This window comes from Rhinopithecus roxellana, chromosome 11, assembly GCF_007565055.1.
Source record: "Rhinopithecus roxellana isolate Shanxi Qingling chromosome 11, ASM756505v1, whole genome shotgun sequence".
Taxonomy (NCBI): Eukaryota; Metazoa; Chordata; class Mammalia; order Primates; family Cercopithecidae; genus Rhinopithecus; species Rhinopithecus roxellana.
The window spans coordinates 53,307,900-53,325,113 of NC_044559.1; the positions used below are offsets into that span (position 1 = coordinate 53,307,900).

General features: G+C 56.3%; 1 protein-coding gene across 3 annotated transcripts; it reads right to left on the reverse strand.

Moving 5' to 3' along the window:
• Positions 1–1,054: 1,054 nt before the first annotated feature.
• CALY (calcyon neuron specific vesicular protein) lies at positions 1,055–12,573 on the reverse strand. 3 transcript variants are annotated; one of them, XM_030940471.1, is made up of 8 exons: positions 12,424–12,509; positions 11,391–11,642; positions 10,546–11,100; positions 4,787–4,941; positions 3,843–3,956; positions 2,827–2,940; positions 1,431–1,750; positions 1,055–1,198 (listed from the first exon to the last, which is right to left on the reverse strand). In XM_030940471.1, the coding sequence occupies exons 4-7, from the start codon at positions 4,919–4,921 to the stop codon at positions 1,460–1,462; spliced, it is 654 nt and encodes a 217-aa protein (XP_030796331.1). In that variant the 5' UTR covers positions 4,922–4,941; positions 10,546–11,100; positions 11,391–11,642; positions 12,424–12,509; the 3' UTR covers positions 1,055–1,198; positions 1,431–1,459. The 3 variants fall into 3 exon arrangements, with proteins under 3 accessions (XP_030796331.1, XP_010381056.2, XP_030796332.1); XM_010382754.2 differs by lacking the exons at positions 10,546–11,100; positions 11,391–11,642 and having other exon boundaries at positions 12,424–12,573; XM_030940472.1 differs by lacking the exons at positions 10,546–11,100; positions 11,391–11,642; positions 12,424–12,509 and adding an exon at positions 6,764–7,883.
• Between the last annotated feature and the right edge of the window lie 4,641 nt (positions 12,574–17,214).

Here is a 17,214-nt window from a genome sequence, read left to right on the forward strand (position 1 = left end):
GTAGAGGCTGCCCTGGGCTGTTCTCCAAGTCACTGGGCTCCATGCTGAGATCAAGGCGGGGCTTCCCAAGCGGATCCCACCTGTATGTGAGGCCCCCACCCTCCACCAGGCAGTGCAGGAAATGCCGGCCCCTCCTGCCTGAAGCTGCTTCCAGTGGCTCGCGGGACCGCCTAGGCTCTGTTGCTGTATCTCAGCCGCAAGCCCTTAGTCCCAAGGCGCGAACTCCCCTCCCACCAGGTGGGGTGTCTGGGCCCCAGGCGAAAGGGATCCGAGGAGGACAGGTGTTTGGGTGGGCGGCGCTGCAGAGCTGCAGCTGGTTGGGGTGGTGCAGGCGGTGGGTGAGATCTGCCAAAGTCCATTCCCTGTAGTGTTCAGTGCCGGGAGTTGGCTGGGGCTGAGGTGGGGATGCTGGGGCCGGGGTGGTGATGCTGCGGGGGGACTCAGGGCAGCTCTAGGCTCCCCTGGCCCTTCAGCCTTACCATCTTTCATCTGGCTCCAGGGACAAGGGAGACCCCAGACCCCAGGAGCCAGAGCTCACCCCTCCTCAGGCGCCACTCCCCACTCAGACGCCCCCATTCACTTCTTTCTTCACTTGGTCATTTATGACTGTGGGCCGCACATCTAGGAGACAGAAGCTGCTCATGGGTGCCGCCCAGAACCAGGGGTCAGCGGGGAGGCAGACACTCCTGTCAGAGAGGGGACGCCCGGGACCCAGGCCCAGCACCCGGTAGATGGTGGGGGTGGAACCAGCAGGACAAGGGACTGGGCAGCGGTTAGGGATGGACCCGAGGCTCCCCTGGGTGGGCCGGAGCCCCGCCATTAAGGCATATCCCGGTGGGGCTTGGACAAGGCTGGGACCACGCAGCGCGAGGATGTGCGTGCTCTGCCTGGGCGCGCCACAGCTTCCCGGGAGCTGCCCCCACGGAATCTCTCCTGGGTCCTTCGGGGGTCCCTGGGGGGAGCACAATGCCGGCCTCACTCACAGCTGGCGGGGTGGGTGGCGGGAGAAAGACCAGCCGGGCAGAGGACGCGCAGGAGAGATGGAAGACTTTGGTGAACGTGAAATCTTTACTTAGAGAAAAGCGACAGAGTCAGAGACCCACGGGGGCGGGGCTGCAGCGAGGGCGCCTGGGGGCGAGACACGAACACGGCGGAGAGCATCGGGCGACGCGCTGGTCACAGGAGCTGGCGGGGGACGCTGCGGAGACAGAGCCCGAGGGTTGAGAGCGGCGACGCGGCCGGGGGCTCCCCACGGACACCGCGCCCCACCGCGGGCTCGGATTCACACCCCGCACTCCCGAGGTTCTGGCGGGCCGGGTCGGAGAGAAGAGGAAGGGACGGGTGGCGGGGGTCTCTGGCTCAGAAGCGGTGTCAGGAGGCCAGGAAGAGACCTGGGCAGAGCCGGCCGGGGCCCCGCGGCGCGCACCTACCCCGGACCGGGCTGCGGGGCCCGAGACCATCACTGCACGGGCGGGGGCGCCGCGCTCCCGGCCGCCTTCGGCGCCGCCTCCTTCTCCGCCTTGGCCGACGGCTTGCCGGGGGGTTCGGTGGCCGCCGCCGCCCCAGCCTGGGTGGGCCCCTTGCGCTCCTCCTTGGCGGCGCGGTAGCCGTCCCCCCAGGCCGCCGGCGTCTCCGTGCCGTGCTTGCGGCTCAGCGGGTAGGCCCCGATGGCCGCCAGGATGCTGCGGTGGCGCTCGGGGTCCATCTCCGTGTAGTACATCTCCAGGGTCAGCGGCGTGCAGATCTTGTGCTGCGGGAAGGGCTGGGTCAGGGCCGGCGGGCTGAGCCCTCCTGTGCGCCCCGGTCCCGGGCCCTCCCGCTTCTGCGGTTGGGGGCACTGCGGACAGTTTGTAACGGAGCCATGGTTTCAGGACACCGAAGGTCAGCCTCCGGTTCAGAATTCAGGGCCCTGGCGGGGGGTGGGGGGGCACAGAGCCAGGAGGTCGCGGGTTGTAAGGGGAGGGGGCCACCCAGGGAGAGGGGCGCAGACACCAGTGGACCTGCTCAGCCCAGCGAGGCCTTTGCGAGCGCGCTCCAGAACGTAAACCATGGAGTTAAGGAGAAAAGGAGATTTTACTTCTGATAAATAAAAGGCTTTCTAAAAACACACTAAATGCTATAACTATTATTGGCAAAGAGATTTAAAAAAAAAAAAGGATGGAAGAAAATATTTGCCAAATATGTAGGGAGCATTAATATCATGTTATATAAAAATAAAACTTCACACAAATCACTCAGGAGGACAGATGACCCCTAGAGAGACGGCTGGATGGCGACCTTTTCTGCCTCATCTTTTACTTATTATTGTTATTTTTTTTTTGAGACAGAGTCTGGCTGTGTCGCCCAGGCTGGAGTGCAGTGGCCGGACCTCAGCTCACGGCAAGCTCCGCCTCCCGGGTTTACGCCATTCTCCTGCCTCAGCCTCCCGAGTAGTTGGGACTACAGGCGCCCGCCACCTTGCCCGGCTAGTTTTTTGTATTTTTTAGTAGAGACGGGGTTTCACCATATTAGCCAGGATGGTCTCGATCTCCTGACCTCGTCGTGATCCACCCGTCTCGGCCTCCCAAAGTGCTGGGATGACAGGCGTGAGCCACCGCGCCCGGACTTACTTATTTTTTAAATTACAAGAAGAGAAACCCATCACTAACACATCTTTTCTTTTAAATTTTCAAAAGATAGAATTTCATGTTCTAGAGAAGGAACAGGAACATGGCTTTGGAGACCACGTTCCCCCAGCAGCAGTAGACACCCCTGCCACCCCCTGCCTGGACGCTATGGGAGGAGGGGCAGCTCCACTGCCCCCCACCAGAGCTCTGGCCCCCTTACCCGCAGCAGGAAGCCGTCGGGGCAGGTGAACTGATCGTACCAGATGGCCTTGTACATGATCAACACGCAGCCCAGCAGTGCCATGGCGAAGGCGATCATCCGCGCAGTGGGCAGCTGGCAGGAGGGCAGAGAGGGGCTCAGCCACGCCAGGTGGGGTCGCCTTTGTGGGGAGCCCCTCAGGGGCTGGGGCTGGCACAGGACCATCCCCGCCCTCCAGTCTTGATACCCCACCCCTGCCCTGGGCAGCCAGTGGCTTTTCCGACTTTTCCGAGGGTCAAGTGTACAGGCATCACCTCTGGGGGCCAGGCCTTGCTGGCAGCCCCTCCACTGGGGTTCTGGAGACATCTGCCACCAGGTAAAGTGATGTGGCCTTTGACCCCGGTGGGTCTTGCAGGAATTTGCAGCTTCCCTTCAGTGTGGGCTCCACAGGGGATGGGGGCCACAGCCTCAGGTGAGTCGGAGGCTGCATTCACCAGGCCTCCCAGGGGACTGCCCACAGTGGGTGCTGTAACATAAGCTGCAGACTGGAACGTGAAGCCAGGGGCGGGGAGCCCTAGCAGATCTTAATACTGGAGAATGGAAGGCTTTGGAAACAGTCCACTAAAAATGACTAAAGCTATCTTAATAACGTTGAGAGATTTAAACAAGAGGATGAGAGAAGATATTTGCCAGATATACTGCAGAAAGTATTACATAGAAAGCCCGTAAGTCACTGAAGATGAGACAATGACCCTCTGGGCAAACAGGCAAGCACTACTGGCCAGCGCTTCCCAGGAAGAGAAACATCTCAGGAGCACCACCATTTGGTCAGTCCGCACCTGCAGCCTTGCGAGGGGGCCTGATGACTGCAGGGCAGTTGGAGGCCAGCTCTGGGCGGGATGGCTCACTGCCACCCTCTCCTCCCAGACAGCAAGGGGACTCCAGCCCGGCCTGGCCTGAGCCCAGGCACCCCCAGCTGCCTTCCACCTTCTCCCCCTGCCCTGAGCCCCCACAGTGGGTGGGGTGAGTGTGGTTACCCTGCGCCCTTCCTCTGGGTGGCTGCAGTTCAGCCTCTGGCCCTCCAGGTCAGGGAACTTCTTCTGCTGGTCTGGGGAGGACAGCTGGTATTCTGTCTGCGTCTTGATGACCACCTGTGAAAAGAGATGGCCATGGCCTCAGTGGGCAGCTGGCAGGGACCCAAGAGAGCCCTGAACTGAGAGGGGAAGGAGCCAGGCTCAGCTTCGTGGCAGTGGAGTTGACCCTGACCATCTCCCAGGACCGTCTGGTGAACGGCAGGGCTCCAGCAGCCACAAAGTTAGGCCAAGGGAAGGTGGACACTGAAAGTCTGCTGGGCACATGGCAGCCCTGGGCTTGGCCTGGTTGCTGACGGAGCCCCTCGCTTTGCCTGCTGCCTTCAATTCAGGGTGCTGGAGAATTGCCCTTGGCCAGCAGGGGTGGTCCTCCTGTCCCGGGTCCCCAGCATAGATGCTGCCCCCACCTCCAGCAGGGAAACTCGGGGTGCCCTTCATGCTGCACAACTCCCTAGCAGGTCAAACTGGGCTGGGCTAGAACTGAGCTCTTTGCTTCTCCCCAGTTTCTGCTATAAGCACCCCCAGTGGTCACTTGCCCAAGGACCTCCATATCTCAGGCTCAACCCAGGACAGGGCCATGCCCCGAGGAGAAGGGTGGGAAGCGTTGCCTGCTGGGTGCCCTGTGGACAGCACGTGGGCAGGCTGCTGTCTAGGAGGCAGTGCGTGAATTCTTGGTTACCCGTCGGCCAGTTTGCCCAGCTCTGGCATATGGGGGAGCTGACCAGGAGGTCACATAGAGTGCCCATGGCCAACTGGGGTTTTGGTCCCCATGGTCCTTCTGCTTGCTCTACTGCATCTGGGAAGAGGCCACATCTAGACAAACCTCACCCCACACCCCTTTGTTCCCAGGGGAGCCTGAGAAGGGACCCCACGCTGGCCCAGGCCCTCACCTGGTCAGGGAGCGGCGGCTGGAGCTGGCTGACGTCCAAGGGGCTGATCAGAGGCACACTGTCCATGGCAGCCCCATCCTGGTCCCCAGGGTCTTTACCTGGCTTCCCAGAGAAGCTGCAGCCCAGCTTCACCATGGTGGATGGCAGTGCTTGTCCTGTCCAGAGACAGACAGGGTCACTGCCCACAGGCTGCCCCCTGGACACCCACGCCAGCTGCCTCTAAAGCCAGAGGACCCTGAGCTGGTCCTAATGCTCCTCACACCAGAGCCAGGGACAGGCTGTAAGTGGTCAGGCCAGCCTCCTTGGGCAAACCGGTCAAATCCAGCCAGATGCTGGGTACTGTACCTTCTCGACCCCTACAGCCCCCCTGGACCCCACAGCACTGCAGGGGAGAACACCCCAACCAGTGACTGTCCATGAAGCCGGGGGAGTCTTCCACCAGCGGCTGCTCTAGACAACCTCCTCTTTTTCCTTCTTCTTCTTCTTCTTTTTTTTTTTTTTTTGAGATAGGATCTTGTTTTGTGGCCCAGGTGGGAGTGCAGTGGTGTGATCCTGGCTCACTGCAGCCTCTGCCTCCTGGGCTTAAGCAATCCTACCATCTCAGCCTCCCGAGTACCTGGGACCACAGGCGCAAACCACCACGCCTGGCTAATTTTTACATGTTTTGTAGAGGCGGGGTTTCGCCAGGTTGCCCAGGCTGGTCTCAAGCGATCTGCTTGCCTCAGCCTCCCACAGTGCTGGGATTACAGGAATGAGCCACCCCGCCTGACTCTAGACAACCTCCTAAAGCCGACAATCCCGGACATCAGTCTGGAGAGTTGGGTGCCAGACTCAGCACATAAAAATGCTGGAGATCCAGCTAAATTTGAATTTCAGATAAGCAACGAGCCCATTTTTAATATAAGAACATCCCTCGCGGGCCGGGCGCGGTGGCTCAAGCCTGTAATCCCAGCACTTTGGGAGGCCGAGACGGGCGGATCACGAGGTCAGGAGATCGAGACCATCCTGGCTAATACGGTGAAACCCCGTCTCTACTAAAAAATACAAAAAACTAGCCGGGCGACCTGGCGGGCGCCTGTAGTCCCAGCTACTCGGGAGGCTGAGACAGGAGAATGGCGTGAACCCGGGAGGCGGAGCTTGCAGTGAGCTGAGAGCCGGCCACTGCACTCCAGCCCGGGCGGCAGAGCAAGACTCCATCTCAAAAAAAAAAAAAAAAAAAAAAAAAAAAAAAAAAAAAAAAAAAAAAAAAAAAAAAAAAAAAAAAGAACATCCCTCGCAATAAGCGGCGTGGGACGTGCTTATCCTGAAGTCAGTCCTCGTTCTGTCCGGCGACTCTGCCCGAGACGCAGGAAGTGAGACAGAGCGGCCACAAGAGGGCACCCGCGAGTCAGCCCAGCTGCGAGCCCGACGCTAAAGGCCGCGGAGAGCCGGGCCCCTGCGGAGCTGAACGCCACAGCAGGGCCCCACTAACCCCGGAGAGGCCGAGGGTGCTCGGCTTCGCCTTCAGGCGGACCTCCTAGAGAAAAGGAATGTATCGGATGACCTCCGAGCTGATGGATGGAAAAAGCAGAAAAACAAAATGTATTCAATCAATCAAAGGAAAAAAAGAAAGGTCCTCTGTGCAGTAGAAACGGAACCTGCGGCCCGGTGCGATGGTGGCGCCTGGGGTCCCAGCTACTCGGGAGGCTGAGGCGGGAGAATCGCCTGAACCCGGGAGGCGGAGGATGCAATGAGCAGAGATCGTGACACTGCACTCCAGCGTGGGTGACAGAATGAGACTCCGCCTCAAAAAAAAAAAAAAAAAAAAAAAAGAAGAAGAAGAATAAGAAGAAAGAAAGAAAGAGAATCTGCCATTGCAACCTTCTCACAAAGAACTCCAAGCGCAGACAGCATCACCACAGCATTCTACCAACCATTTACAGGGAAAGTAATGCAAACGTCCACAAAACTCTTTCAGAAAGACAAGGGAGCACTCACCAGCTCCTGCGGCCAACGTAGCCTCAGTCCCCTAACCCAGCACGGACAGCATCGGAGAGGAGCTCACAGGCCAGCCCCCTCCACACGCGCACACCACTGCGAAGCCCCAAAGCTCAAGCAGGGTGAGTCCAGCGAATACAAGGCAACATATGACAGGTTGGGTGTATTCTGGAAATGAAGTTTGGCTTAATATTTGGCAAGCAATCGTATTTTTCACCGTATTAACAGAACAATGAAAAAGCGTATCTAATCAATTGCTAGAGGAGTAGAAGTAACTCGGTAAGACTCAGGGCTCATTTACTATTCCTCGGACCCATTAGCGCACTAAGGCAGGCGGTGAGTGCTGTAACCCAGTAACAGTGAACCACAAAATCCCCACAGCAAACCTCACTGAATGTGAATCCTGAAAGCGCCTTGATCTGCGGTTCTACAAGTTAGGGCGCTAAAGGTCTCAGCCAATGCTGTAGGGTAGGACAAAGAAATGAGCTCTAGTGCCAGGCAAAAATAAACAATACTCTGATTATTCACCCATGAAACACTTTCTGTGTTTTGAAACCCCAGAAGAATCTATAGACTAATCATAAGGATCAAAAAGTGAGTTTGGCAAGGCTGTTGGATTTAAGGTATTCAGAAATCAGTTACATTCCTATATGTGAGTGGCAAAAATAAATAAATATATAATTTATTGAAGTACTCAATTTAAATAATATCAAAACTATCAAATCCTCAAGAATAGGTGTAAAAAGAGCTGAGGAACAGGGACAGGGCAGGGCCTCCACATGGAAACCAGGGAACATTGTCGACAGAGACCAAGAAAAGCTAAATCCCCCAAGTAAAGGGGGAAGGCTGTGTCTATGGATTTGGGGAGTTTCCATGTTTAAACAAATTACCCACCCCCAAATCTATAGATGCAGTAAATCTTAATCAAAATCCCAACAGTTTTTTAAATGAACTTGACAAGCACTGTCATTTTACATGGAAGGCAGAGGGGCAGGAACACACCAAGTATCTTGGAAAATAACATGGGCTGCCGGGCGTGGTGGCTCACGCCTGTAATCCCAGCATTTTGGCAGGCAGAGGCGGGTGGATCACAAGATCAGGAGTTTGAGACCAACCTGGCCAACATAGTGAAACCCCGTCTTGACTAAAAATACAAAAATTAGCCAGGCATGGTGGCACACGCCTATAATCCCAGCTAGTTGAGAGGCTGAGGCAGGAGAATCGCTTGAACCTGGCAGGCAGAGGTTGCAGTGAGCTGAGATTGTGCCACTGCACTCCAGCCTGGGTAACAAGAGCAAAACTCCATCAAAAAACAAACAAAAAAAAAACCAAAAAAACATGGAGGAGGTCTCATTTGCCAGGGTCTGGCTTGTTGCACAGCACTGGAAATGGAGTGGTGTGGGGCTACTGTGTGGTGGAAGAAGTCCCACATGACACACTTTGCACACACAGACCCTGATTTGCAGTGTGGCTGCCTCTCAGTAAACCTCTGTCCGCATCAAAAGCAGTGAGCCTGATCCCTACCTCACATTACACAGAGAAGTCTACTCCAGATGGATAAACCTGAATTGGAAAAGCAAAACAATAAAGCACCTCAAATTTAATATAGAAGAAGATTTTTCTGATCTCAGGGAGGGAAAGATTTTTTCATTAGGACAAGAGGTACTAACCACAAAAGAAAATATTGATAAAATGACTTCATCAAAACTATGAACTTCTGCTTATCAAAACAGCCTTCAGAAAATGGTAGCAGAAACCAATACTGGGAGAAGACAGTTGCAACCCACAAATGATGAGGGTACATTGTGGGCTGAACGATGTTCCCTCAAAAATACATTCAAGTCTTAGGATCTGTGTGAAGGGTGCCTTTGAATGGGACCTTATTTGAAAATAGGGCCTTGCAGATTAATCAAGCTAAAATAAACTCGTCCTGAATCAGGGTGGGCCTTGATCCAAAACTAGTATCCTTATTACAGGGAAATTAAGTGTAGAAGAGTGCTATGTGTAGACGGAGCAGGGACTGGAATGATGCAGCTGAAACCTAAGGATTGCTTGGGCCACCAAAAGCTGGAGGAAGCGAGGAAGAAGCTCCCCTAGAGGCTTTGGAGGGAGCATGGCCCTGTGAACACCTTCATTTTGGACTTCTTGACTTTAGAACGGTGAAAGAATTTATTTTAAGCCACCTGCTTGTAATTTGTGACAGCAGCGCTGGGACGTCCAGTTAACTGCCAGAGCCAGCAGTGACCACTTTTTCTCGCCTGGCAGTGGCCAGGCTCCGCTGCGAGTTCCAGGTGTGGGAAGGCGCCACGGGAACAGGAGCAGCGGACCCGCGGTCACAGAGCTTCTGCCCAGCTGCTGCCACTCAAGTACAGATAATGCGCAGGCATCTGCGTGGAGAAGAATCTAAGGGTGGACGGAACTGAGGATGGAATGATTGCAAGGTGGAAGGATCTGAAGGGGAAGGATGAAGGATTGTGCCGATGGGGGGAACGATCCAAGGGGTGAGGGATCCAAGGGCAGAGGGATCCAATGGGGGAGGATTGCGCGGGTGGGGGTGGGGTGGAGCGGAGGGAGTCGAGGGTGGAAGAATCTGAGAGGGGAGGGACCCCAACGGGGTGGGGGAGGGATCCGAGGGCGTAAGGATCCGACACTGGGGGAAGGATCCGAGGGTGGAAGGATCTGAGGCGGGAAGACTCAAACTGGCGGAAGGATTCAAGTGGGGTAGGATCCCAAGTAGAGCGGAAGTATCTGAGAGGGAAGGTTCTGAAGGGAGAAGACTCTGAGGGGGAAAGATCTGAGAGTGGAAGGCTCTGAGGCGGGAAGGCTCTGTGGGCAGAAGGATCTGAACGGGGAAGGATCTGAGGGGGAAAGGACCTGAGGGGGGAAAAATCTGAGGGCGGAATGATCCGTGAGTGGAAAGTTCTGGGCGGGGAAGGATATGAAGGGGAAGGACCTGAGGAGGAAGGATCTGACGGTGGAAGGATCTGAGGGGGAATGATTGAGGGGGAAGGACCTGAGAGCAAAAAGTTAGGAGGTGGCAACTTTCGTCTGGGGAAAAATGTGAAGGTGGAAGGATCTGATAGGGAAGCATCTGATAAGCAAGAACCTGAGGGCGGAATGATCTGAGTGGAAGGCTCTCAGGCGGGAAAAATATGAAGGGGAAGGATCTGAGGGGGAAAGACCTGAGGGTGAAAGAATCTGAGAGGTGTGGAAAGACCTGAGAGGGAAAGATCTGAAAGCGGAATGATCAGAGTAGGGGAGGATCTGAGGCGGAAAGGCTCTGAAGGGGAAAGCTCTGAAGGATCTGACGGGGAAGGGCATGAGGGGGGAGGGGCACGAGGGGGAAGGATCTGAGGGGGAAGGGCATGGGGGGGAGGGGCACGAGGGGGAAGGATCTGAGAGGGGAAGGATCTGAGGGGGGAAGGACCTGAGGGGGAAAAATATGAGGGGGAAGGATCTGAAGGGGAAGGATCAGAGGGGGAAGGATTTGGAGGTGGCAGATTTTGCGTGTGGAAAGAACTGAGGGGGAAGGACCAGAGGGGGAAAGGATCTGCGTGGGGGGGGCAGTGAGGCTGAAAAGCGAGGGCTGGATAGGAGATGGGGGAGGCCACTCTGAGCCGGAAGGAGCTGGGCGAGGGGAGACAGGGTCCCCAGTCGTGGACCTGACCACGCGCTCTGGGGCCCTAACCCGTGCCCCTTGTTGCTGTGCGTTCATCACAGGCGACCCTGTGCCCGGCCGGGCTTTTCCAGAAGAGGCCGTGCAGTGCCCCCCGAACACCCACCCCGGGCTGGAGACTCTGCCTGAGGTGGGTCCCCACGTGGCCCAGGCAGGGGCAATGGGCACTCCGCGGACGAGGTTTCACGGTGCAGCCAGAGTCCCTGTGTGTGCAGGTGGAGACGGACGAGGCCCTTCGGGGCTTAAATACAGGAGAGATCCATGGAAGCGGAGTTGGAGCAGCGGAGGGCCAAGAGTCCGGGGAATGAAGTGGTTGTGGGGCGAAGGCGGCGCGCGCCGGGGCTTGAGGTGGAGCTTGGCCCGCGGGGGTGGGGGTACCACCGAGGAGGAGGGGTCAGGGGTCTCCCCGGAGCGGACTCCCAGAGCAAGCCCAGCCTCTGTACAGATGGGAGAGGGGGGCGGAGAAGGGGGCGCAGTCACGGCCCGCAGCGCCATAGGGTAGAGGAATGCCCCGGGGGGCCGGCGCCAGGGGTCAGGACCCCGCCAGGAGGAGCTGCGCTTCTGGGGTCTCCTTCGTGCCAAACTTCAACTCCAACTCCTCGGACGGCCAATTTACGTCATCGCGGGTTTGCATGGCAATGGAGACAGGCCCGAGAAGCGTCTTCAGGAAGAAAAAGCCGTTGGGGGCCCACTGGAGCCTCGCTTCTGGTTCCAGGCCCAGCGCCCCAGGCGGAATGCGGGGTTGGAAGCGGGGACTGGCCTGTGTGTGGGGTCCAACCCTCCCGCCCCACACACCAGACCGTCCCTTTGCACTGCTGCATCATGGGGGCCTCCTCCCACGGAAGGCACGCGGCTCGTGCAACTAGGGGGCCGCCTCTGCTCCTCCTCCCGGCCCCTCCCTGCACCTGCGCTGTCGCGGCATCTTCTGCGGGTCCCCAGCGCCCCACCCACCGCGTTCTGGCAGGGAGGCAGTGCCCGGCTCCTGTCTCTGGGGCAGGGGGAGGCGTGGGATGCTGACGGCAGATGGGTGGGGGCGCGGGTGAGCGAGGCCGTGCGGATGACAGATGGATGGCGCGGGCGGGGGTGCAGGCTCTCAGTCGAAAGTCCATGGTAGCTCGGCTGGAGGTCACGTCCCAGACTCGCTTTCGCATGCGTCCCCCAACCTGGAATGCTGCGTCACGCTGGGGGGTGCGCGCAGGTGGGCTTGTGTGGGCCGGGCAAAAGAGCGTGTGACTGCGGATCCCTGAGGGTCCCGCCCCTCCCCCGCGGGCGCCACTGCAGCCTCCCGCCCCTGGCGCTGCCGGCGGCCGTGGCTGCCCGGCTGATTTAAAGGCAGCTGCACTGCGGTACCGGCGCAGCCCCGCGGAGGGGAGTGGGCGCGCAGCTGCTTCCGCTTCCAGTCCAGCCACCTGTGGCCCCGCACCCGAGCCTGTTGCAGGTGGTTCCGGAGCCGCGCCCCTCCCGGCCTTCTGGCCGCTTCCTGCCTATCACGCAGACGCCCCCATCAAGACCACCCACCACCCCGCACCCCCGAGCCGGCAGCCTCTCCTCGGTGCTCTGGTCCGACGCCCCTTCTGCCGCCCGCCCCCCACCCCCCCCGCAGACAGAGCTGGGCAGAAGCTGGAACTGGCACCCCCTGCCCACTTCGGAGACACCCTGAACTGCAGGCTGCGACCCTCGTGCCGGCGCCCCGCCGTCACGGGAGGCCTGGAGACCACTGCCTTGGGTCCGCGGGGTCGGCCTGGCCTGGGACAACCAGAGGAGGCCCGCGGGAGAGGGTCGGCCGTGCAGCGCGCCCTGCACACTCCCATCCGCACACGCGCCTCGCACACACGCACACACACCCTCATCCGCACGCGCGCCACGCACAAGCGCACTTGCGAGCACACGCACCTCGCACACTGCCGTACACGCGCCTCGCACCCCCGCACCCACTCGGGCCCCCCGCCCCCACTCTGCAAGGAGAAATGTGGAAATAGCTCACAGGCGGCTCCACTGGCAGCTGCTGCAGGACGCGGTCGGGGAGGACGACGGTGCGGATGTGGATGCGGAGGATGCGGTTCCAGACGCTTCACAGCCGGGCGGGGCGGGGGCAGAAGCGGCGAGACCGAGGCTGCGGTCGCCATGGAAACGCGGCTGGAGGCGGGGCCTGGGCTCTGGCCCTGCACCCCCTACCCCACCCACCGCCCCTGCTAGGGAGCCGCGCATGCGCCCCTCGGACCCTGCCCGGGCCTCACCACACACCTCACACACATACCTGACACACCCCCAGAAACCACACCTCAAACACCAGAACCATCCACACACCTCACACTCATCCCACACACCTCACAGACACACCCCACACTCTCACCAGACACATCTGACACACACACACCTGACACACACCTCAAACACCAGACACATCCAAACACACACCCCAGGCACACACACCCCACACACCTGACACACCTTCAGAATCACACACTTCAAACACCAAACACACACTTCACACATACCCGACACACACCTGACACACACCCCAGACACACACCTGACACACACATCCCAGATGCACACACCCCAGATGCTCACCCCACACCTGACACACACACACCTCACACACCCCCAGAAGCATACACCTGACACCTCACACCCAACACACACCTGATACCCCACATTTGACACACCCCCCACACACCTGACACACACACCCCAGAAACACCTCAAACACCAGATACATCCAAACACACACCTCACACACACACCTGACACCCCGCAGAAACACGTCAAACACCAGACATCCACACACTTCACACCTGACACACACCTGACACCCCCAGAAGCACACCTCAAACACCAGACACATCCAAACACACACTTCACACACACACACCCGACACATCCACACCAGACACACCCACACACTTGTCACACACACCCCCCACACACACCTGACACCCTCCCCTGAAACACACCCCTCAAACACCAAATACATCTAAACACACACCTCACACACACCCCAGACACCTCACACACACACCTGACACCCCAGAAACACAACTCACACACCAGACACACCCACAGACCTCACATATACCACACACACACCTGATACCCCAGAAACACACACCTTAAACAGCAGACACAGCCAAACACATGCCCCACACACACCTGATGCCCACATGACACATACCCCAGAAACACCAGAGACACCCAAACACACTCACCTCACACATACCCTTGACACACACACCACACACCTGACATACACACACCTGACCCACACTCCAGACGCACACCTGGCACACACCCCAGAAATACACACCTCACACACCAGACATATCCAAACACACACCTCACACACACCCCTCAGACACACCAGACACGCACACCATACACACATCACACACACCTCTTACACACACATCTGAAACACACTCCCAACTCACACCTCACACATGCCCTTGACACATACAGTTCACACACACCAGACACACCCAAACACATACACCTCATACACCCCAGACACACACCTCACATACCCACACACCTGACACCAGTCACACAGGAAACACGTTTCACACACACCACACACCCACACACCACACACACCCCTTAGACACGCCAGACGCACCAGATATACGCACATCACACATGCATCTCACACACACCTGGAACACCCCAGACACACACACACCTCACACACAACCCAGACACACCCACACACCTGACACCTCACACACACCCTTCACACATACATTTCACACATATGAGACGCACCAGTACACACCCCAGACACACCCACACACCTGACAGTAGACACTCCAGAAACACATACTGTGGGGGAAAGGAAGAGAGATCAGACTGTTACTGTGTCTATGGAGAAAAGGAAGACATAATAAACTCCATTTTGATCTCTACTAAGAAAAATTGTTCTGCTTTGAGATGCTGTTAACCTGTAACTTCAGCCCCAGCCCTGTGCTCACAGAAACATGTTGCTGTATTGAATCAAGGTTTAAGGGATTTAGGGCTGTGCGGGATGTGCCTTGTACACAGTATGTTTGCAGGCAGTGTGCTTGGTAACAGTCATCGCCATTCTCCATTCTCTATTAACCAGGGACATGATGCACTGAGGAAAACCACAGGGACCTCTGCTCAAGAAAGCCTGGATATTGTCCAAGGTTTCCCCTCACTGAGACAGCCTGAAATATAGCCTCGTTGGAAGGGAAATACCTTACTGTCCCCCAGCCCAACACCCGTAAAGGGTCTGTGCTGAGGAGGATTAGTAAAAGAGGAAGGCCTCTTTGTGGTTGAGATAAGAGGAAGGCCTCTGTTTCCTGCATGTCCCTGGGAATGGAATGTCTCGGTGTAAGGCTGACCATTCATTTTATTCTGAGACAGCAGAAAACTGCCCTATGGCTGGAGTTGAGATGCTGGCGGTGATACTGCTCTGTTACTGTTTGCTACACTGAGATGTTTGGGTAAAGAGAAACATAAATCTAGCCCATGTGCGCATCCAGGCACAGTACCTTTCCTTGAACTTATTTATGACGCAGATTCCTTTGCTCCATGTTTTCCTGCTGACCTTCTCCCCACCATCACCCTGTTCTGCTGCTGCACTCCCCTTGCTGAGATAGTGAAAATAGTAATCAATAAATACTGAGGGAACTCAGAGACCAGCGCCAGTGCAGGCCCTCCTTATGCTGAGTGCCAGTCCCCTGGGCCCACTGTTCTTTCTCTATACTTTGTGTCTTATTTCTTTTCTCAGTCTCTTGTGTCCACCTGACGAGAAATACGAGGGGCAGGCCCCCTTCACATACAACTCACACACACCACACCCATACACACCCCACACACCCCTCAGACACATGCACCTCACACACACCATACACACATCATACATCTCACACACACCTGAAACACACCCCGGACACACACTTTACACACACCCCCAGGCACATCCCCACACATCTGACACATGCCAGACACATACCCCAGAAACACCACACACACCCGAACACACACACCTCACGTCACACACACCTCACACATACCCCTCCTCACACACACCTCACACATACACCTAACACACCTCAGAAACACACCTGACACATACATCCTGAGGAAGGAGACCACTACTTCTCCTGCTGCCCCCCCACTCCTTGCCTAGTTTATAAGACAGGAGAAAAAGAAAACAAAAAGTTAAAAAGAAGCAAGAGTAAGATAAATAGCTAGACAGCCTGGTGCCACCACCTAGCCCTGGTAGTTAAAGGAAAATAGTAACATCGACCCCTGACTTAAACTACTTGTGTTATCTGTAAATTCCAGACATTGTATGAGGAAGCATTGCCCCACTTTCTGTTCTGTTAGCTGATGCGTGTAGCCCCCAGTCACGTTCCCCACGCTTGCTAAATCTATCACGACCCTTTCACGTGGACCCCTTAGAGTTGTAAGCCCTTCAAAGGGCCAGGAATTTTTTTTTTTTTTTTTTTTTTGAGAAGGAGTCTCGCTCTGTCGCCCAGGCTGGAGTGCAGTGGCGTGATCTCGGCTCACTGCAAGCTCCGCCTGCTGGGTTCACGCCATTCTCCTGCCTCAGCCTCCCGAGTAGCTGGAACTACAGGCGCCGCCACCACGCCTGGCTAAATTTTTTGTATTTTTAGTAGAGACAGGGTTTCACCATGTTGGCCAGGCTGGTCTTGAACTCCTGACCTCAGGTGATCTGCTGGCCTTGGCCTCTCAAAGTACTAGGATTACAGGCGTGAGCCACAGAGCCTGGCCATTATTGCTGTTAACCCATGGATTATCCAGGTTTCATCCATTCATCCGCATGAACTCTTTCCAGTTTGTCAGCTGCTTACAATGTTGCGGTGAACATTCTCATTCCAGTCTTGGTGGACTCCTGCTTTTATTTCTTTTGGGTAGATACTGAAGAGTGGAATTGCCAAATTTGATGGGAAGTTGACATTTAACTTTTAAAGAAAATGCTACAGTGTGTTTTCCAAAGTGGCCGTACCATATTACATTCCCCCCTGCAGTGTAGGAGGGCTCCAGTTTCTCCACATCCTCACCAACTCTTGATATCGGTTTTTTTTTTTTTGTTTTGTTTGTTTTTTTTTGAGACAGAGTCTCCCTCTGTCGCCAGGCTGGAGTGCAGTGGCACAATCTTGGCTCATTGCAACCTCCCCTCCCAGGTTCAAATGATTCTCCTGCCTCAGGCACCCAAGTAGCTGGGACTATAGGCTCATGCCACCACGCCTGGCTAATTTTTGTATTTTTAGTAAAGACGGGGTTTCACCTTGTTGGCCAGGCTGGTCTCAATCTTTTGACCTCATAATCTACCCACCTCGGCCTCCCAAAGTGCTGGGAGGATAGGTGGGAGCCACTGTGCCCGGCAGCCAACTCTTGATCCTTGATTTTGTCTTTCTTATGCTAGCCATCGGTCTTAGTTCAGGCTGCCATAACAAATTGCCAGAGCTTGAGCAGCTTCAACAGCGGAAATTTATGTTCTCTCAGCGCTGGAGGCTGAGGTCTGAGATCGAGCTGTCAGCAGCTCCTGAGGCCACTCCCTTGGTTTGTGGGTGGCCACATCTCCCTGTGTCCTTGCACGGTCTTCCCTTTGGCGTATCTGTGTGTCCTAATCTCTTCACATAAGGACACCAGTCCTGTTGAATTAGGGTCCACCCCAATAACCTCGTTTTACCTTACTCACATCTTTAAAAACCCACCTCCAAACGTCGTCACATTCTGAGGGGTTAGGACATAGCAGTATGAATTTAGGGGGGACACAGCCCAT